At 48.0% G+C, this 18,773-nt stretch overlaps 2 protein-coding genes and 2 long non-coding RNA genes across 7 annotated transcripts in view; 1 reads left to right on the top strand and 3 right to left on the bottom strand.

Annotated features, from left to right (window-relative positions):
* Positions 1–6,393: 6,393 nt before the first annotated feature.
* On the bottom strand, positions 6,394–8,955 carry LOC120318979 (transcription factor HES-2-like). The gene is made up of 4 exons (XM_039367221.1): positions 8,823–8,955; positions 8,626–8,721; positions 7,545–7,638; positions 6,394–7,165 (listed from the first exon to the last, which is right to left on the bottom strand). The coding sequence occupies exons 1-4, from the start codon at positions 8,865–8,867 to the stop codon at positions 6,879–6,881; spliced, it is 522 nt and encodes a 173-aa protein (XP_039223155.1). The 5' UTR covers positions 8,868–8,955; the 3' UTR covers positions 6,394–6,878.
* A 1,826-nt stretch (positions 8,956–10,781) lies between these two features.
* Positions 10,782–13,981, bottom strand: LOC120318982. The gene is made up of 4 exons (XR_005559632.1): positions 13,939–13,981; positions 12,415–12,466; positions 12,131–12,234; positions 10,782–11,118 (listed from the first exon to the last, which is right to left on the bottom strand). It is a non-coding gene; the product is annotated as an uncharacterized LOC120318982 (long non-coding RNA).
* Positions 11,369–18,773, top strand: part of ESPN (espin) — a 22,746-nt gene continuing 15,341 nt past the window's right edge. For all 4 annotated transcript variants that reach the window (XM_039367205.1, XM_039367201.1, XM_039367200.1 and 1 more), the window contains exons 1-3: positions 11,369–11,807; positions 13,042–13,235; positions 18,558–18,744. In XM_039367205.1, coding sequence (XP_039223139.1) covers positions 11,493–11,807; positions 13,042–13,235; positions 18,558–18,744 — 696 coding nt within the window. In that variant the 5' untranslated portion in view covers positions 11,369–11,492. The remainder of the gene's footprint in view (positions 11,808–13,041; positions 13,236–18,557; positions 18,745–18,773) is intronic.
* LOC120318983 overlaps positions 14,862–18,773 on the bottom strand; it is a 5,720-nt gene continuing 1,808 nt past the window's right edge. The window contains exon 3 of the long non-coding RNA XR_005559633.1: positions 14,862–15,467. This is a non-coding gene — a long non-coding RNA (uncharacterized LOC120318983). The remainder of the gene's footprint in view (positions 15,468–18,773) is intronic.

Raw genomic sequence — 18,773 nt, 5'->3', positions numbered from 1 at the left:
CACCCTGAGCCCCCCAATTGTTTGCAAAAGGACACCCCATGGGAAGACTGAACTGGCAAAAGGGACGTTTGGTTTTGCACAATCAAGGATTGCGCGGGGATGCAATTCCTCCCAACGTCCCGGGAGAACTAGGGGCAGCTTCCCCAAAACTGCAGGATGGCTTTTCTCCTCCTCCTCCTCCTCCTCCTCCTCCTCCTCCTCCTCCTCCTCCCCCAGGCGTCCTCCTCTATTCTCTACCCCCTCGAACCCGAGCAAAGCACACTGCCAAGCCACAGCCGTGAGCCTGGCCGCCTTTGCTAATTCCCACGTCTCTCGCCTCTTTGGCAACCAGCCCAGTGGGAGTTGCCACACTGCCCCGAGACGGGTGGGGAAGCTGGAGGAAGCCCGGGTGACTCACAGCACCTGCTGGGCTGCAGCCAGATCGAAACTGGGAGCCTGCCCTTGCCCGCCGGGCTGGGGAGACGTTCTCAGGCTGCAGGGCGCATACCTCCCCCGGGGAACCAGCTGGCGCCCAGGGCAGCCACGGGCGGGGGGGGGAGCCCTGGATCCAGCTTGGGATGGACAGAGGTTCTTTGGGGGGGCAGGAGGGAAAGAGGCAGAAGGAGGGCCCCCCTTCCTGTGTTGCTGCAAAAAACCCTGGTTTGTTTGTCTTGCTTTGTGGTGCTTGCAAATCTCTTCGTTTCAGTTTTCCCTTTCAGTCATTTGGGGATGTCAATTCTCTTTCTTCATTCCATTCTTTTTTACATTCCTTCATTCTGCACTCCCGCCCTTCTCTCCCTCTTTTCCTTCCTGCCTTCCACTTTCCCTTCCTTCCTCTTCCTCTCTCCCCCTTCCTTCCTCTCTTTCTTCTGTTGCTCTTTTCCCTCTTTCCTTTCTTCAGGCTTTGAAGAATCGGCGAAACCCCTTCAAACCAGCCTGTGGATTTTCCTTCCGCCCTCTCCAGCTGGACAATCAGAACCGGAAATCCCAAAACAGGCGAAACCAAACTCTCTGGCAGGATGTTTTGGGGGGCTAATTTCAGGAGAGATAATTAACCAGGGCAAAGAGGCGGCTGAGTTCGAGTGCCAATCTTCCCTTTTTTTAAATTCTCATTTTCCACTCACCCACCACCCCAGGGGCCTGCAAAAACAAAACAAAACAAAACAAAACAAAAAAACACCAAGAAACAGAGAAACTGTGCAAACAATTGCATGGATTGCTCAGCTCCCCCCCCCCCTCAGTTGTCGGTAAATCCCTTTCCCAAGCGGGGTGCCCGAGGCCCTGGACAGGAGTCCCATCACTCTCTCCCAGGAATGCCAAGCACACCGCTTGCCCGGGGCCACCGCAGCGAGGCCTCCGCCCAGCCCCAGGGAGGACAAAAAGGGCCGTTTTCCCACGCTTTTTCGGCAGCAGCACTCGGCTGTCGGGTGCCAAGTTGCCCAAGGCGCAGACGAGGCCTCGCCCGCTCTCTGTAACCACTCAGCGAAACTGCTTATTCACCCCGCCGCGAGCCGTGTGGGTGGCTGAACCGAGCATGGGGTTTGTGTGGAACAAGTCCGGGCGGCTGGCTGGCTTGCGTGCTGCGGCTTGGGCACGTGACTCAGTTTCCCCAAGGTCAGGGAAAAAAGCAAAACCACAAGGAGATGCTACCATCTTGGCTGGGTTGATGTGCGAGCATAGAAGCATGGAAGGGACCTTGGAGGTCTCTAGTCCAGCCCCCCCGTTCTCGACTTGCAACGTCCTCATTTAGTGACTGTTCAAACTTGGAACGATGTTTGTAAAGCCGACTTTATCGCTGTGGGTCTTTTAAATGCCCATGAATTGGATTAGTGCAATTTCTCTGGATTTAAAAATTGCATTTAATTGTATCGGGTGGACGTCAACTCTGCTGGGAGGGAATTCTGGGAGTTGAAGTCCACCCCCTCCACTCCCCTGCAAAGTGGCCAAGTTTGAGAATGGCTGCTGTGCAATTTGCTGGGTGAAAGATTTGCTTAGTTTTTGAAAGTTTACTCTTCCTGAACCCTTTTTAAAAAAAATCTTTTAAGACTTTTTTAAAAAAACTGTAAAACACTTTTTTAAAAACTTGAAACCTTTTTAAAGTCTTTAGAACTTTTGAAAAAAAAAATAAAACTTTTGAAAACTTTTAAAACTTCTTCAAAACTCTAACTTTAAAGCTCCAACTTTAAAACTCTAAAACACTTTCTTTGGAATTTTAAATTTTTTAAAGAAACTTTCCAAAACTTTTTAAAAACTTTCCAAAAACTTTCTAAAAGCTTTTTAAACACTTTTTAAAGAAGGTTTTAAAAACCTTACAGGATGATTCCCTGGGGAAGTTCATGAAAATGCCAGCCTTAAAAAAAAAAGTCACCGGTTTTTTTTTTTTCCTTTGCTGAAGGAAGAAACTCTCCGCAGCCTGAAAAAAAGGCTCAGGTATTTTCCAGGCGCTGAGGTGAAGAAAGAGAGAGGCGTCAACCAGAGGCCAGCGAGATTCTTCTCCCTGCCCTGAGGGGGTATCTAAGGCACTTTCCACTTGACAGTCTGGCAGGTTCTCAGCAGCTGAAGAAGAGAAGCTGCCATCCGATTGTCTGCCTTGCCAGGCGGATCAGATAAGAAGCCTGAGCCAGGAGTGGAAACCTGATTTTTATTGGAAGGCTCCGTGGACAGAAAGTCTCAGAGTGCCTCTTCCCCCCCCCCCATGGCCCCCAAAAAACTAGGGAGGGTCCCTTCTGAGACCCTCTCTGTCTGTCTGTCTGTTTGTCTATCTATCTCTCTCTCTCTCTCTTTCTCTCTGTCTTTCATTCTCTCTCTCTGTTTGTCTACCTATCTATCCATCCATCATCTGTCCTATCTGTTTATCTATCATCTGTATGTATGTATGCATGTATGCATCTATCTATCTATCTATCTATCTATCTATCTATCTATCTATCTATCTATCTCTATCTATCTATCTATCTATCTATCTATTTCTCTCTTTCATTCTCTCTCTGTTTGTCTTCCTATCTATCCATCCATCATCTGTCCTATCTGTTTATCTATCATCTGTCTATGTATCTATGTATATATGCATGTATGCATCTATCTATCTATCTATCTATCTATCTATCCATCATCTATCTATCTATCTATCATCTATCTATCTATCTATCTATCATCTATCTATCATCTATCTATCTATCTATCTATCTATCATCTATCTATCTATCTATCTATCTATCATCTATCTATCTATCATCTATCTATCTCTCTTTCATTCTCTCTCTGTTTGTCTTCCTATCTATCCATCCATCACCTGTTTATCTGTCTATGTATCTATGTATTTATGTATCTATATATGCCTGTTCTATCTATCTGTCTGTCTGTCTCTGTCCATCCATCTAGCCAACTATCCACCTACTTACCCACCTCTCTCTATCTCTATTGTCTTTTGTCTATCTACCTATCTATCCATCCATCTTCTATCCATCTCTCTTTCTCTCCATATCTATCTATCCATAATCTCTTTATTTGTCTATTATCTATCTATCTATCTATCTATCTATCTATCTATCTATCTACCTCACTCATCTACCTATATCGATATATCATCTATCATCTTTATCCATCCATCCATCTACCTATCCATCTCTCCCATTCTCTCTCTCTTCTCTCTCTAAGCATCCTGAGCCACGTCACCAAAACCTCCTCTGGCCTCTAAACTCAGACGTGGCAAATTCCACAAATCAAAAATTGCCGCAGCCGAAAGGGCTTTGCTCAAATCCGTACCGAGTATCGCTGCTTAAGCCAACGACCCTTCGGGGTTAAGAGAGGCGCCTTTTAAGTTTTAATTTTCAAATCCTTTTCAACAGGTTCGGCTCCCTCACTGCTGCCTTTCTGGATTTGGGAAATGTGTTTGAGTCAGCCCAGAGTTGCCAGCCAGTAATTAGACAATTGCGACTGTCTTCCTTACTGCCAAACCCGGCGACGAATTTACATGGGAGAAAAATATATATATATATGTATATTCCGGGTGTTTTAATCGCACCTGTCATTTGGCTGCCGTCATCCCTTGGTGTCCCAATTAACAGGAACCAGGTTTGCAACTTGTTTGAAACGTCCCCTGGCTGAGTCCACCAGGTTTTCTGAAAAGGTACTTAAAATGTGCTGGGTCAGCCCCGAAATTCACCCAGGAAACTTTTTCTGGCTGCAAGGAGTCCCGTTGAGAGGATGGGAAAATTCCCCCCAGAATCAGATTTGCACCTGAAGTGCAAAGTGGAGTTCAAATGGAATCCCTGCATGGAAAAGATGATCCAATTTGGTTTTTTTTTTAATGTAGATATAGATAGATGTGTGTGTGTGTGTGAGAGAGAGAGAGAGAGAGAGAAAGAGAGAGAGATGAAGACAGAATAGATAGATATAGATAGACAAAAGACTAGAGAGAGAAATAGAGAGAGAGGGAGGGAGAGGAAGAGAGCTAGAGATGAAGAGAGGATAGATATAGATAGATGTGTGAGAGAGGAAGAGAGTGATAGAGAGGAAGACAGGATAGATATAAACAAATAGAGAGAGAGAGGAAGAGAGAGAGGGGGAGAGAGAACTAGAGATGAAGACAGAAAATAGATATAGATAGACAAATAGACTAGAGAGAGAAATAGAGAGAGGGAGAGAGAGAGAGAGAGAGAAGGAGGGAGGGAGAGAGGGAGGGTGTGGTTCTTTGCCGGAGGCAATTCATTACCTGTCTGCCTTTGAAACCTCCCAAGTGAGCCATCAAAATGCAATTACAGACTGTTGCTGGAAAGAGGTGACGGGCGCACGGTATGCAGAAGGAGGGCGGCGTCCGAAAATTCAGAGAGCGCCTGCGGAACTGCCCGACACATGCCTTGACAACTGGCTGTCAGAAGTCCTGGCGGCAGGGAAGGTGTGGAGAGGGAGAGACGAACGCCTTTGCTCTGAAAAATAGGTTGGGATTTCCACTAAATCAATCTGCTGTGCTTTTTCAAACTTGTAAGATTTCAAACTTTTGCCGAAGAAACGGTCGTAAGTTGGCCATTTTAAATCAGGAGAGCTACACAGAGCCTCCAGCTTCAGGGGCAGTTCATCTGACAAAAACCCATCCTTGCCATGCAAACAATTAAACTCTTGAAATCTTGCTAGGTTGATCTCCTTAAGGTAGAGAGACGAAAGCAGAGAGACCCCCTTTGCTTCTACTTTCCCTCTTTTTTTAAAATAAAATATTTATCAAATTTATCTGTGCCTTCAATTTTTAATAAACATTTCCTTAAGTCGCTCCTTCCCCCACTCCAGCAAAAAATCTCTAGATTAATTCAGTTCAATTCTGATTTACTGGCTTAGAGAAAACAAAGCAGAAAACCAACCACAGAATTCCTTCTACCTTTCATTTATCCTTTTAACACTTTTTAAAAATAACTATTCTGACGTGAAATCTGGCTAAATTCCAGCTAATTTCTCCCTTCCTCTCAACTTTTCAAAAGTTTTTTTTTCTTCTTCTAAAGAATAATTCTGGGTGGATCATAAAAGCTTTTTGTGCCCCGGGAATAAGCGACACCTGACACAAAAATACACTCAGATGTTAAAAAAAAATCCCATTAAAATCGTATGTTTAGATAGCCAAAAACTAACGGGAACCACCAATATTTTTAAATGTAATGTTCTCAACACCTTTGTCTTCCTGGAAAAAAAAATCAGATTTAAAGCAGTAAATAATTGACACGGGCTTTAAAACCAATTCAGACATTTTTATTGAGTATCAAAATGGACTCATATGTATATATAGGATTAAAGTGCTGTTTGATCTTTGGCACACGCACGTGCCAATTGTGCAAGTTACAAGCTAGGGAGAACGATACGGGGCAATCCTCGAATTATAACCGCAACTGGGATCAAAATTTTATTTGCTAAGCAAGGCTGTTAAGTGTGTCGCTCGATGTCATGACCTTTTTGCCACGTTTCTTAAGCGAATCACACAGTCGTTAAGCAAAACCAGCTTTTCCCATCAACTTTGCTCATCGGAAGCCAGCTGGGAAGATTGCAAATGGTGGCCACGCAATCCCGGGATGCTGGGACCGTCGTAAGTACACACTGGTTGACAAGCGCTTGAAATTCGATCACGTGACTGTGGGAATGTTGCAATGGTCACAGCTGTGAGGACTGGCTATCAGTCAGCGCCAATGTCACTTTGGTCACTAAACAAAAGGTTACAAGTCAAGGATTTCCTGTAAGGCAGCTCCCAGGGAGGTTTACTGGCCTGTAGTCCTCTTGTGTGGTAACCACAAACGAAGTTTTGGGGTTAAGATGAGAGAGAGGGAGAGAGAAAGAAAAAAAGAGGCAGAAAGAGAGAGACAGAAAGAGGGGAAAAGAAAGAAAGAAAAGAGAGAGAAAGAAAAAAGATATGAGACAGAGAGAGAAGAGAGAGACAGAGAAAGAGATTAAGAGAAAGAGAGGGGGCAGAGAAAGAAAGAAAAGAGAGAGAAAGAGAAAGAAAAAAGATAAGAGACAGAGAAAGAGAGAGAGAAAGGAAAGAAAGGAGAGAGAGAGAGGTTTCTGGCCCCAAAGCAGTGAAGGAGGTCAAAAGTGCCTGGATGTAAAATTACTCTCTCCCAAATTCCAATCAGCAAATCTAAATTAAACAAAACACCAGATTTCCATTCTGAATTTACTTAACCGCAAGATTAACTGACCCACAAATTTTCGCTTTTTTAAAAAAAGGACAAAATAAATTGAGTGCCCTAAAAAGAATGAAAGATAGAGAGGGGTCGAGGCCGGACAGGCACTCAGAACAGGCACTCAGGCAGAGACACACCATGCCATCTTCCACACTCTTGGCACCTAGAAATTTTATCGGGGGGAGGGGGGGAATTATAAATAAGTCCCAAACTGGGCTGGGCAAAATTTTCCTTCCTTTACCAGGGTCTCCACAAGGGGGGAGGCTGGGTGGGCTGGGAGCCCCCCCAGAAGTTTCCTGGGTCCCGCCTGGCCGGGCACAGGGGTGTCTCCTCCTGCTGCGTGGCGGCCAAGTCTTTTGCCGAGTGTGTGCAGTTGTGATGCCAAGGGCAATCCCTGAAGTTCTGCTGGAGCCGTGCCAAGAGTTGGTGGCACGCATCTGGACTCAGCAGGTTGTACTTGGGGATCAGCGTCGCAAAGTGGGACAGGCAAGCATGGTAACCTTCGCCGTAGCCGTCCACCGAGCCTGTGGGAAACAGAAACTCAAATTTATTCCCTGAATCCCCCATACTGCTAGTCCTCAACTGAACAGTTCATTTAGTGACCGAAGTCACAACAGCACTGGGAAAAAGAGGGATTTAGGGCTTTGTTAAAGGAATCGTTGCCCTGATGAAGTTAGTACGGCTAATGCTTGACTCACAACATTTTGTTTAGTGACCGTTCAAAGTCACAACGGCACTGATTCGTGGCCATATTCCCTGTTGGTCACATGATCCAACTCCAGACGCTTAGCAACTGACACGTACTTATGACGGTTGCAGCGTCCCAGAGAAGGTTGTAAAATGGGGCAAAACTCACTTGACAAATGTCTGTACAAGAGCACACACAAGCCTTGTCACACTCACCGGGAAGCGTGCCACAAGACGTTGGAAGGTCCTTGAGAAACTGAACGGTCATCTCCAAAATATCTGCCTTTTCCAGCTTGGAATAGCAGGAACTCTGGAATGGAAGGGGGGGGGGAATGGTTGAGAAACAAAAACAATGTACAACAACACACCCCACAAGCACGTTGCAGCAAAGTAGCCCATACGGAGAATAGAAAGTTCAGGGACACACCTTCGCGTGACACAAAAATCCCAGCGATCCACAGCAAATCTGTAGAGCCTCCGTGCTCCGGAGCACTCAACCCCTAAATATGGAATTAGTGCTTCCGAGCATCCCTGTCAAATCGTTATACTTTATAATACACGCGTGTAGGGTGTCTGCACATGGAGGCAAAGAAAAACCCACATTCTGATGCGTAAGTATAAGTGCAGACGTTAAAAACATAAAACTTGAAATATATAAAAAGCCTTATTTGGGCTCAAATCTAATAATCTACTAAGCTTAAGTGTCATCTAATTTTAGTAGAGGGGACCTTGGTGGTCTCTGAGCTTAGAGTTTTTCTTGCAGACATTTCAATAACTAACTAGGTAACATCATCAATACTAGACAGGAGTGAGGTTTGCAGGGGGGAGGGGGAGGAGGAGGAGAAGGAGGAGGAGGACTGTGGGATCCTGGGTGATCTCTGAGCTGGGTGGCTTCCTTGCAGACGTTTCATGACCCAACTAGGGAACCTCATCAGTGCTGGAAGGGCTATTTATATGCAGCTCCCTTCTAGCCCTGATGATGTTCCCTAATTGGGTCATGAAACGTCTGCAAGGAAGCCACCAAGCTCAGAGAGCGCCAGGACTCTTCTTCCTCCTCCACCTTTCCACTGATGATGTTACCTAGCTGGGTCATGAAACGTCTGCCAAAAAAACCCCCCAAACCCCACCAAGCCCAGGGAACTCCAAGGATGCCTCCATCCAACCCTTGGTTGGTCCTCTTAGTAGAGTCGCGCACTCTGCCCTCCCGGATGACACTGACCCTCAAGCCTTCCCCGCCAGCCGGGGGGAGGGGGGGCTCCTGGGGGGCCTGGCGTGGGAAGGGGGCGTCGCCACTCACGTCTTTGCCCACCAGGGGCAGGATGAGCGTCTTGAGCTGGCCGAGGCTGCAGTTGATGCGCGCCCGGCGGCGCTTCTCCATCAGCGGCTTCAGGCTCTGCGAGGGGGGAGAGAGGGAGACGGGGGGGGGGGTCAGTCCGACGGCCGGGCCAGGGGAAGGGGAAGGGGCGCGGCTGGGCCTCCCCCGCTCGGACTCACCTTCCGCAGGTCGGAAGTCTCCCCGGTTTGTCTCCCCGGACTCATCCCGCCTGCGACGCGCAACGGCCCAGCGGCAGGAGCGAGAGCTGGCTCTGCCCCGCCCGGCGGGGCCTTTTATACCCTCCCGGCCCCGCCCACTTGGACTGCCGGGGACGCCCCGCCCCGCCCCTTCAGAGCCAGCGCCGCCTGGCCCGCGGAACTCGCCGCCACTTTGCGAGTGGTGGCCGCCGTTTGGCTGCCAGCGGAGTCCCGGGCCAGATGGGGGCTCTGGAGGAGAAACCTGAAATGAAAGGGAGTGAGAGGAAAGAAAAGAAAATGCGAAGAAAAAGAAAGGCAGAAGAAAAAGGGAAAGAGAGGAGAGGAGAGGAGAGGAGAGGAGAGGAGAGGAGAGGAGAGGAAAGGAAAGGAGAAAGGGGTGATTTTTTTATCTTCGCTACAATAGTTCCAACCAAACAAGATTACCTGATTTGAGCAGGAGGTTGGACTACAAGACCTCAAAGGTCCCTTCCAGAGAGATGATAGATATAGATATTTATATATAGATCTGGCTCCTGGGTGCATCAGCAGAGTAACCGTTCCACGTGTCGGCCCCCACCACAACATCTTGGCCTGCGATGCTGCTTTGGGTCTCGGAGGGGCCATTAATGTAACCCGCCCCCCTCCGCCGCCCCCCCCCCCAGCCAGGCTTCCCCCCAGCGGCTTAGGGCGGCCCTCCAGCTGTCTCTGCCGCGCGTCTTCAGCACCCTGGAGAGCGACCGGGAAAGGCGCCAGGCGGCGGGGCGGACGCCCCCAAGCGCCCCCCTTTTCTCCCCCTTCCCTCCTCCTCCTCCCCCCCCCGGAAAAAAAAATCTGTTGTGTATGTTGTTGACAAGATGTGGCGGATGCCATAACGGCCCACTCAGCTGGACGAAAAGCACCATTTCTCCAAAGCAGACTCGCTTTGGATAGAGACAGGCTGCATGTACATTTAAGACATATTGCATAAATAAAGGCAACAGGAATCGGCCTGGGCTAGGAGACCACAGGGAAAGCACAGAAGACTAGACGGGGCCGGGGAAGGACTGATAATCAGCTGCACGTCTGGCTGGGGCCAGTTCTGGGTTCAAATGCTGTTCCACAACGGGGTAGTGCAGACCAAGAAAGCAAAGCTGAGCTCAGGGTCTTTGCTTCCCCCTCCCATAATTGAGCTGACAGGGTGGTCTGGAGGTCGAGAATGTCCCCTGGGATTGGAATAGTTGAGGGAGGGTCTTTTGTGCTGTAGAGACCCCTTCAACCACCAAGCTCAAAAGAGACTCCTCAGTGCCCCATGCTACAGCAAGGCCTTTTGTTCCTCTAACGGCCGTTTGCACAAAGGGACGGTGGGCACAGGGGTGGGCACAGCTGCCGGAGGGGAGGGGATAAGGAAAAATGCAGATGACTGCCAGCCTCTATCGACAAAGAGGGTTAGGGGTATGGAGGCCAAACCGTATGAAGAACGGTTGCAGGAATTGGGTATGTTTAGACAAGGACTAGGGTGACATGGTGGCATCTGCCAATATTTGAGGGGCTGCCACAGAAAAGAGGGGGGGTCCACCTCCAAAGCACCCGAGGACAGGTTAAAAAACAACAGGTGGAAACTTATTAAGGAGAGAAGCAACCTAGAACTATGGAGAAATTTCCAGACAGTAAGAAAAATTAATCGGTTGCCTCCAGAAGTTGTGGGTGGAGGTTTTTAAGAAGAGACTGGACACTCCAGAATGATTGAAGGTCTCTTGCTTGAGCAGGGGGTTGGACTAGAAGACCTCCAAGGTGCCTTCCACTTTAATGAGTCTATGAACTATGGTTGGGAACTGTCTTGGGGGCAGCCTCTAATTTGGGCGTCTTAAGAGGTGGGCGCAGATATTTAACTGTTCTTTGGGTTTATTTCCTAGGCCCTACCTGATTTTTGCACACCCCCTCCCCCGCTTCTTAACAGCTCCCACCCACCCAATTTGGAAGGAGGGGGGGGCGTATCTCTCAAACGTTTTAGAATTGCAAAATAACGGAAGAAGCAGAACTTCTGCTGAGCGTGGCTGCTTTTAGCGCCACCGTGTGGCCCAAACGGAGTATTGAAGCTTCCCTAATAGATCACCTTACCGGATCTTCTGCAGAAATTTCAGTCTGGATCTTGTACCCTTTGGGGAGACCTCGCTCCAGTTGCGGGTTTCCCAAACTTGGCAAACTCGGAGAAGGGTGGACTTCAACCCCCTGAATTCCCCAGCCAGAAGGAGGGATGACTAGATAGCAGCAGCTTTTAAGCCCGCGAGGGACAGACAGCCTGTGTCATATTAGATAAAATGGATAAAGTATTAACAAGATAAAATAATGGCATGAAATGAAATAATAAAAGAAGATATAAAATATAAAACTATATAAAAGATAAAATAATACAAGATTTTAGATTTAAAATTAAATTAAATTAAGCACTCTGTACATGCTCAGAGGTTGGGCCACCCAGGTGCTGAAGGTCAGCTCCCGGAGGTTGCGCAAGTCGGAGAAGGCATAAAGGAGGAGGAGGGGGGCGGGGTGGGAGAACCCCCCTCCCGCGACCAAGGAGGGGCGTGGCCTCCCTCTAGGGGGCGGGGCCATAGCCCCCCTCCCCTCCCTCCGCCCGAGCCTCCGGCAGAGCCGGCCGGGCGCCAGGAGAGCGCTATGGCCGGGGAGCGCGCCCTGCTAGCGGCTCGCCAGGGCGACCTGGAGGCGCTGAGGGCGCTGCTGCCTCCTCCCGCCGATCGGGGGGTCCCGCTGCTGCCCCCCGACGCCCTCCGGGACCCTCTGGGCGCCTCGCCGGTGCACCACGCCGCCCGCGCCGGGAAGCTGCGCTGCTTGCGCTACCTGGTGGAGGATGCCGCGCTAGGCGCGCAGGACCGGGCGCGCAACGGGGCCACCCCGGCCCACGATGCCGCCGCCACGGGCCACCTGGCCTGCCTGCAGTGGCTGCTCGGCCCCGGCGGCTGCCGCGTCCAGGTGAGCCTCTGAGCATGGGCAGAGGGCGGGCGAGGAGGCAGGATCGCGGGGGCGGGGGAGAAGGCGGCGCGGGCGCTTCAGGCTGTTGGGGACCCCAAGAGAGGAAGTGGGGTGTCTGTTTCTCGGTTCCCCCTCTGGCCACCTGCGGTGCCTGCGGGAGCTGATCAGCCCTGCTCAGGTGAGCCTCTGAGGTCGTGCAGAGGGCAGGCAGTGAGGTGAAGAGGCAGGATCGCAGGGGATCACGCCTCGGGCTCTTGAGTCTGTTGGGGACCCAAAGAGGGGGTTTCTTCATGGCTTCCCCCCTCTGTCCAGCTAACACTAACCATTAGAGGTCATCTAGTGCAGCCTCTCCATTGGGCCCTTTGTAGTCCAGCTTGTGGTGAAATCTAGCCATGGCTTCACCGTGGTGCAAACCGAGCTTTTTTGCCTGCGTGTCGATAGAGAAGAGACAAGTTTGTTTCAATTGCTTCCATTCACACAACACTCTGTGTGAGGTTGAATAATTGGGTGCAAATTGGTAGGGACAACCCAGCCAGTCCCGTTTTGTATGACTCACAAAACGGTGTGAAGCTGTTTGCTGTGAACCCGGGGCTTGCTTCTTGCTAACCTGGGTTTAGCGCCTTGTGTGAACACAACCTTCCAACGGACAAAGCGGCAATCTATAAAAAAAACCACAAATGATCACTTGCAAATAGCACTAATGGATAAACGTTTAAGCATTCCACAGAGCGTTTGATGGCGAAAACAACCAAGTCTGCTGCAAAAAAGAAGTATTTTTTATGACCACAAAATTTCTGTGGCAAATCGAGACATTTGTTAAGCAAGTTTGGCCCCATTTTACGACCTTCCTTTCCACCGTTAAGTGAATCACTGCGATTGTTAAATTAGTCACACGGTTGTTAAGTAAATCCGGCTTCCCCATTTTGACTTTGCTGATCAGGAGGTGGCAAAAAGGGATCACGTGACCTCAAGCCACTGCAACCGTCATCGGTCCATGTCAGTTTCCAAGCATTTGAATTTGGATCACATGACCCGCAATGCTCCTAAGTGTGAAAAAAACTGCCCTGAGTCCCTGTTGTAAATTGAGGACTACCCCTATTGGGTTTACGGGCCGAAATATCCTTCCTTGGCTCTTTTGGATGCCCTCTGTGACACCCACTTTGCCAAACCGCCTCCTTTGAAGTGCCAGCATTTTGCATTGCGTTTTTGACACTCAGGATGTGTGTTTTTGCAGGACATGGATAATTCGGGCGCCACCGTCTTGCACCTAGCCGCCCGCTTCGGCCACCGTGATGTCACCGAGTGGCTCCTGCATTTCGGGGGCTGCGACCCCCTGGTGCCCACCGAGACGGGCGCCTTGCCCATCCACTATGCTGCCACAAAAGGAGATTTCCCTTCTCTGCACCTGATCCTCGGACACTCTCCCGGGTAAGAGACAACCTCGCTGTGTCGGTGTTATTTTTCCCAATGCAGCATCGAGCGTGCGTGCGTGTGTGTGTGTTTTTCAACAACAGTTGTTAAGAAGTAAATCATTACGGGTAGACCTCAACTTACGAGCACAGCTGAGCCCATCAGTTAATAAGCAAGGAAACCATGAAAGATGGTCCTTGACATATGACTGCTGTGGATTCCAACATTTCCGTCATTAAGTGAGCTTGGCACCATTTTGCGACCTTTCTTGTGATGGTTGTTAAGCGAATCGCTGCTGTTATTAAGCGAGTGACATGGTTGTTTAGGTGAATCTGGCTTCCCTACGGATTATGCTTGTTGGAAGGTCGGAAAAGGGGATGCCAGGACACTGTGACCGTCGTAAGTACGAGTCAGTTGCCAAGCGTCTGAATTTTGGTCACGTGATGCTGCGATGGTCGTTAAGTGTGAAAAACTTTTTTGCAGTGCCCTTGTAACTTTGAACGGTCACTAAAGGAACTGTTGCAAGTGGAGACTATCTATATTTATTTACTTATTTTTATTTTGTTTTATATTTTGTTTTACTCATCTCCTATCAGTGATGGTTTTTGCCTTGGTTTCCTAACACTGATGGGCTTGTTCAAATCTGTCAAATCACTGGTGAGAAAAGTTTTTTACACTTAGGCAGGAAAAACCAAATGCACAGGTATGGGATAGGTGGTACCTGGCTCAATAGTAGCAACTGTGAGATGGATCTTGGAGTCCTGGTAGACAATCCCTTAAATAGGAGCCAGTCGTGTGCAGCAGCAGCCAAAAAGGCCAACACAGTGTTGGACTGCATGAACAGAAGGACATAATCAAGATCAGGTGAAGTGTTAATACCGCTTTACAAGGCCTTGGTGAGGCCACACTTAGAATATGGCATCCCGTTTTGGTCACCACAATGTCAAAAAGGTGTTGAGACTCTAGAAAAGTTGCAGAGAAGAGCAACCAAGATGGTTTGGCCAGCATCCTGGTTTGTCTGTTGCTAGAATTGGCTCCCGTTTGTCCAGCTTGTTTTCTGCTTCTGTGACAGCTTTATGGCAGGGGAGGGGGGGCTTTGGAGTGGAAATATAGCCCATGTGGCTTTGCAAAAAGCTGATAACACAGCGGCCTTTGTCTCCCCCGAGGTTGTATAAAGGGATTGGGCGCCAGGCAGGGCTGAAAGGCTTTTGGGATGGGGAGAGCAGCCAAAATTTGGGTGGCAGGGAAGGAAGGAGGGGGAGGGCAGTTGGGGAGGGGGAGGCCAGGAGGGGGAGTGGGTGGAGATTGATGCCTTTTCTCCGTGGGTGGAGAGTGACAAATCTGAGCACCTGTTTTCCTGATAGGGTGGAGGTGTGTTCACTGGCCCTTTAGCCATGTTGGAAGGATGTGCAAGCTGGCCCATAAACAGCCATGTGGGTGGCTTAAGAGAGGCAGGTTGATAACCCTTCCTTCCTTCCTTCCTTCTTTCTTATCCATCCTTCTTTCCCCTCTCTCTGCTTTCCTTCATTCCCCTCCTTCTTTCTTTCTTTCTTTCTTTCTTTCTTTCTTTCTTTCTTTCTTTCTTTCTTTCTTTTTTCCTTCCCTCCCTCCCTCCCTCTTGCCTGCCGTCTGCCTTCATGTTTACATATGTGAGTTAAAAGAGAGGGAATGCCTTTACAACCCTTTGCCACACCTTTGAAAACCCCAAATCCAAGCCCACCCTCTGTTCAGCCACCCAACTCAAAGCGGAATGCAAGCGCGGGAAGGGACCTTAGAGGTCACCTAGCCCAACCCCCTGCCCAGGAAAAAAAAAAAAGAACACCACCATAGCTTTTCCAGCCTCTGCTGAAGTGCCTTACTTAGAGTTAAACTCCAGCCAAAGGAGCTGCTAATATGAAATCACCCCGCCTGTCAAAATAGGTCAGCGGGATGCTTTGGAACTGTACAGTACAGGACGTGGGAGATTAAAGGGTTTTTAATCTCATTTCCCACGCCAAGTAAGTGTGGCTCAACCACAAATAGCCTTTGGAAAGGCTTGGAGGGGTAATTAAAAATCTGCCAGTTACGTTATTACTGCCAGCCAGAAACCAGCTTAGAAAGGGGGGGGGGTCTTTCAAGCCTTTACAACGTGGAAAGTCCAGTTAGCCCCAAATGGACACGTACTATTTAAGCGAGGCCTCAATTTGCAGAATTGTTTTCAAGACGATGGTCTGTTTTTCGCTCTTTACGGATAGGTGGGAAGCCAAGTCTCTAAAAAAAAAAAAAAAAATTAAAAAAAAATCAGAATTTTGGCCTGGCTTTTAAAACTAGCTTCCCCTCCCCAACCCACCCCTGAAAAAAAAAAAAATGCTAAGCAGCTTTTCTGGAAATGTTTTGTCATTTTTCGCTAACTAAAAGCAAAAGGTTTTTAAGAAGAGACTGGACAGTCATTTGTCTGAAATGGTACAAGGTTTCCTGCCGGAGCAGGGGGTTGGACTAGATGACCTCCATGGTCATAAGTCATAATGAATAGAGATGATAACAATAATAATAATAACAATAATAAAAATAGAATAGAATAGAAAATAGAATAGAATAGAAAATAGAAATAGAAATAATAGACTAGACTAGAACAGAATAGTTGAAAGGGACCTTGTAGGTCATCTAGTCCAACCTCCTGCCCAACAGGTCTTTGAGTTTATTGCAAGATTTCTAAGGACATTAAGCAGCAAAAAAAGTTTCTCCTCTTTCATCGAAATATCCTCTCTCTCTCTCTCTCTCTCTCTTGTAGAGATCTGAGAATTACGTCCAGCGCCATTCAAAGTCCAGCAGGAATTTGTAAGACCTTGATAGGATTAGCGAAGTTATTTGCACGCCATTCTCTCCCTGTTTAAAACTACCTCGGTTTTGATATTGGCCAGTTTGGGAGAGAGATCAAGGCTACGTTGGTTCGCTTATCCCGTGTTCGTACCTCAAAGAAATACTATTTCACAAATAAATAAATAAATAGGTAGCCCTTGACTTAACGACCGTTTACGAAAGGCCGTAAAATGGGGCAGAACGCCTTTTAACAAGTGTTAAACAGCAGACACAAATTTGGGGCTCAACTGTGCTGGTAATTTGAGGACTACCTTTACCGCTATCACGTTCCCCTTCGTCCTTCTTTTCATTAAACTAGACATCCCCAATTCCTGCAACCGTTTTCGTGTATTTTATGCTCCAGAACCCCTTAATCCTCTTTGTTGCTCTTCTCTGCACCCTTTCCAGAGTCTCAGCACCCCCATCCCGACAACCCCATTTATGCAGAGGCTTCAAGCCTTGAATAAATCAGGCTGGGAGTTTGAATTTCTGAATTGCTCAGTTTGCTTTTCATGACGATAAACCAGCAAGACTCCGTCCTTCTGATGTTTGCCTGTCTTAGTTAAGAAACAACATGAATTATTTACAGCCAGGCAGGAACGATCTTTCATCGTACACGCCCCCCCCCCCGCGACAACTTGATCCCAGTCTCCGTTACCGGTTGTTGCAACCGGATCCCCCGAGGTTGCCAAGAAACATGGATGATGGTTTACACAAGGAGGGTTTAGCTAACTCAGCCTTCGCTTATTGGTTTATTCTATTAATTTAAAGAGAGGTCTTTCAACTCTCTCCAATAGAATAGAATAGAATAGAATAGCAGGGCTTTATTTTGGTTCTCTATATAAAGCAGGGGGCTAGGCTGGATGACCTTCACGATCCCTTCCTAGCCTCACATCATCCTGCGCTTTAGCGTGCCCTGGGTTTGGGGTTGGACTAGATGACCTCCGAGACGCCCCTTACCACTCTCAGCATTCTGGACCACAACACCTGGCCTGGTGGCTACATCCTTCACTTAATCTTTTATTTTGGGGCTAAAATTCACAAAATTCGGCCAGGCAGGACCAGTCAGGGAGGTGGAGGCGGGGGAAGAGAGACCACCAGGTGTTCCATTGTCCCTGCCTGTTTTTTTATCACTGGTCTTTTTTGTGCCTTCCCTGTAGCTAATCTGCAGCCTGGCACAATAGAAGCTGCCTTGAGCGGTCTGATTTACGACCACGCCCGCCTCTCTACGCTATGCCCGGCTGTCTGTCCCTGCAGCACAGATAGGCCTTATCAGTGTCTTTGCAGCTTCCTGGGCTGGGGTGGGGTCTCTCCCCCAAAGCTGGAACGCCCACCCCTTTGGCCTGGACAGCGAAGGGCAAAATCACCTTGAAGAAGCTTTGCATTCCGCGAGTTATGCCCAAACTTTTCATTTTTTAAGCGGGACAACTGCTAAGTCAGTTTTTCCCCATTTTATGACCTTTCACGCAGGCACCGAACGCTGCAACCGTCATAAATACAAGTCAGTTGCCAAGCATCTGACCACGGGGGATGCTGTGACGGTCATAAGGGTGAAAAACGGTCCCAAGTTGCTTTTTAAAGTGCTGTTGTAAATACGAATGCTCACTAAATGAATAGTTGTAAGTTGAGGTCTATACATAAGCCAAGAGTTGCTTCAAAACAAGGTGGGCCACTGATAAATTTAATTAATAATAATTATTAACAATAATAATAATAGCAACCCAGATACAGACCCTTTCTGGGGTCTGTATCTGGGTTGCTATCCTCCTGATCGCCACTAGGGGGCAACAGGTCTTGATATTTTCCCATGCGCTTTGTCGCCCCCCTAGTGGCTTTCTGCAGGATAGCAGTCCCTATAGGGCAATTAAATGAGCTGATTTGAAAAATGGCACGATCTCACGGTTTGGATTGCTCCAGAATTAAATGTTTTTTTTAAAAAAAACCACGTTGAATGAGTTCGTATTTATGACATTCGCGTGTCTCAGGAGAGTTTGCACTGCTTAAGACACAAACAATTGTCGGTCCAGGGTTTGTGAGTTTGTTTACAGAGAAGAAAAAACAAACTCACATTCAGAAGTGGATGGAAAGAGAATAGGGTTGCAAAAAAAACCCCCGGCATCTCCAAGACATGTCAATCAATTATTAAACAGCCCAGCTGAGTTTTTCTTACGTTGCCTTTTTGAAATATTAAACAGGTTTTTAATTGGGCGTTTCTGAACAAGAGAATCGAAATTTGCAGAGGTGCAAATGTGGATTTTCAGGGTTAAAAAAATACCCACTCTGTTATTCTATTCTATTCTATTCTATTCTATTCTATTCTATTCTATTCTATTCTATTCTATTCTATTCTATATTCTACTCTTTTCTTTTCTATTTATCAATGATCAATGATCAATTACCAATCAGAAAAGAGCTGGAATTTGATCGCTTTTAAAAAGAGCAAACTTGATGGTTTGATCTTTGAAAAATCTGTGTGTGTTTTTTATTTTATTTTTCTTCCAGTTCGGTCAACGCCCAAACCAAGAACGGTGCCACCCCCCTTTATTTAGCCTGCCAAGAGGGTCACTTGGAGATTGTCCAGTACCTGGTCAAGGAGGGCGGGGCTGACCCTCACCTACGCGCCAACGACGGGATGACGCCCCTCCACGCCGCGGCTCAGATGGGCCACAACACTGTCATTGTGTGGCTGGTGAGGAAGGGGACGTCGGCTGGGCCTGG

Source organism: Crotalus tigris, unplaced genomic scaffold (assembly GCF_016545835.1).
Source record: "Crotalus tigris isolate CLP2741 ecotype Arizona unplaced genomic scaffold, ASM1654583v1 scf7180000020588.15403103151:6194809, whole genome shotgun sequence".
In the NCBI taxonomy this organism is placed as follows: domain Eukaryota; kingdom Metazoa; phylum Chordata; class Lepidosauria; order Squamata; family Viperidae; genus Crotalus; species Crotalus tigris.
This window is presented reverse-complemented; position numbering and strand designations above follow the sequence as displayed.

Bases quoted from the DNA above. Each gene is read 5' to 3' on its own strand.
- LOC120318979 (XM_039367221.1), bottom strand. From the start codon at position 8,867: ATGAGTCCGGGGAGACAAACCGGGGAGACTTCCGACCTGCGGAAG. The intron at 8,722-8,822 runs GTGAGTCCGAGC...CCCCCCTCGCAG, and splicing joins AGACTTCCGACCTGCGGAAG to AGCCTGAAGCCGCTGATGGA. The intron at 7,166-7,544 runs GTGAGTGTGACA...TGTTTCCCACAG, and splicing joins GTCTTGTGGCACGCTTCCCG to GCTCGGTGGACGGCTACGGC.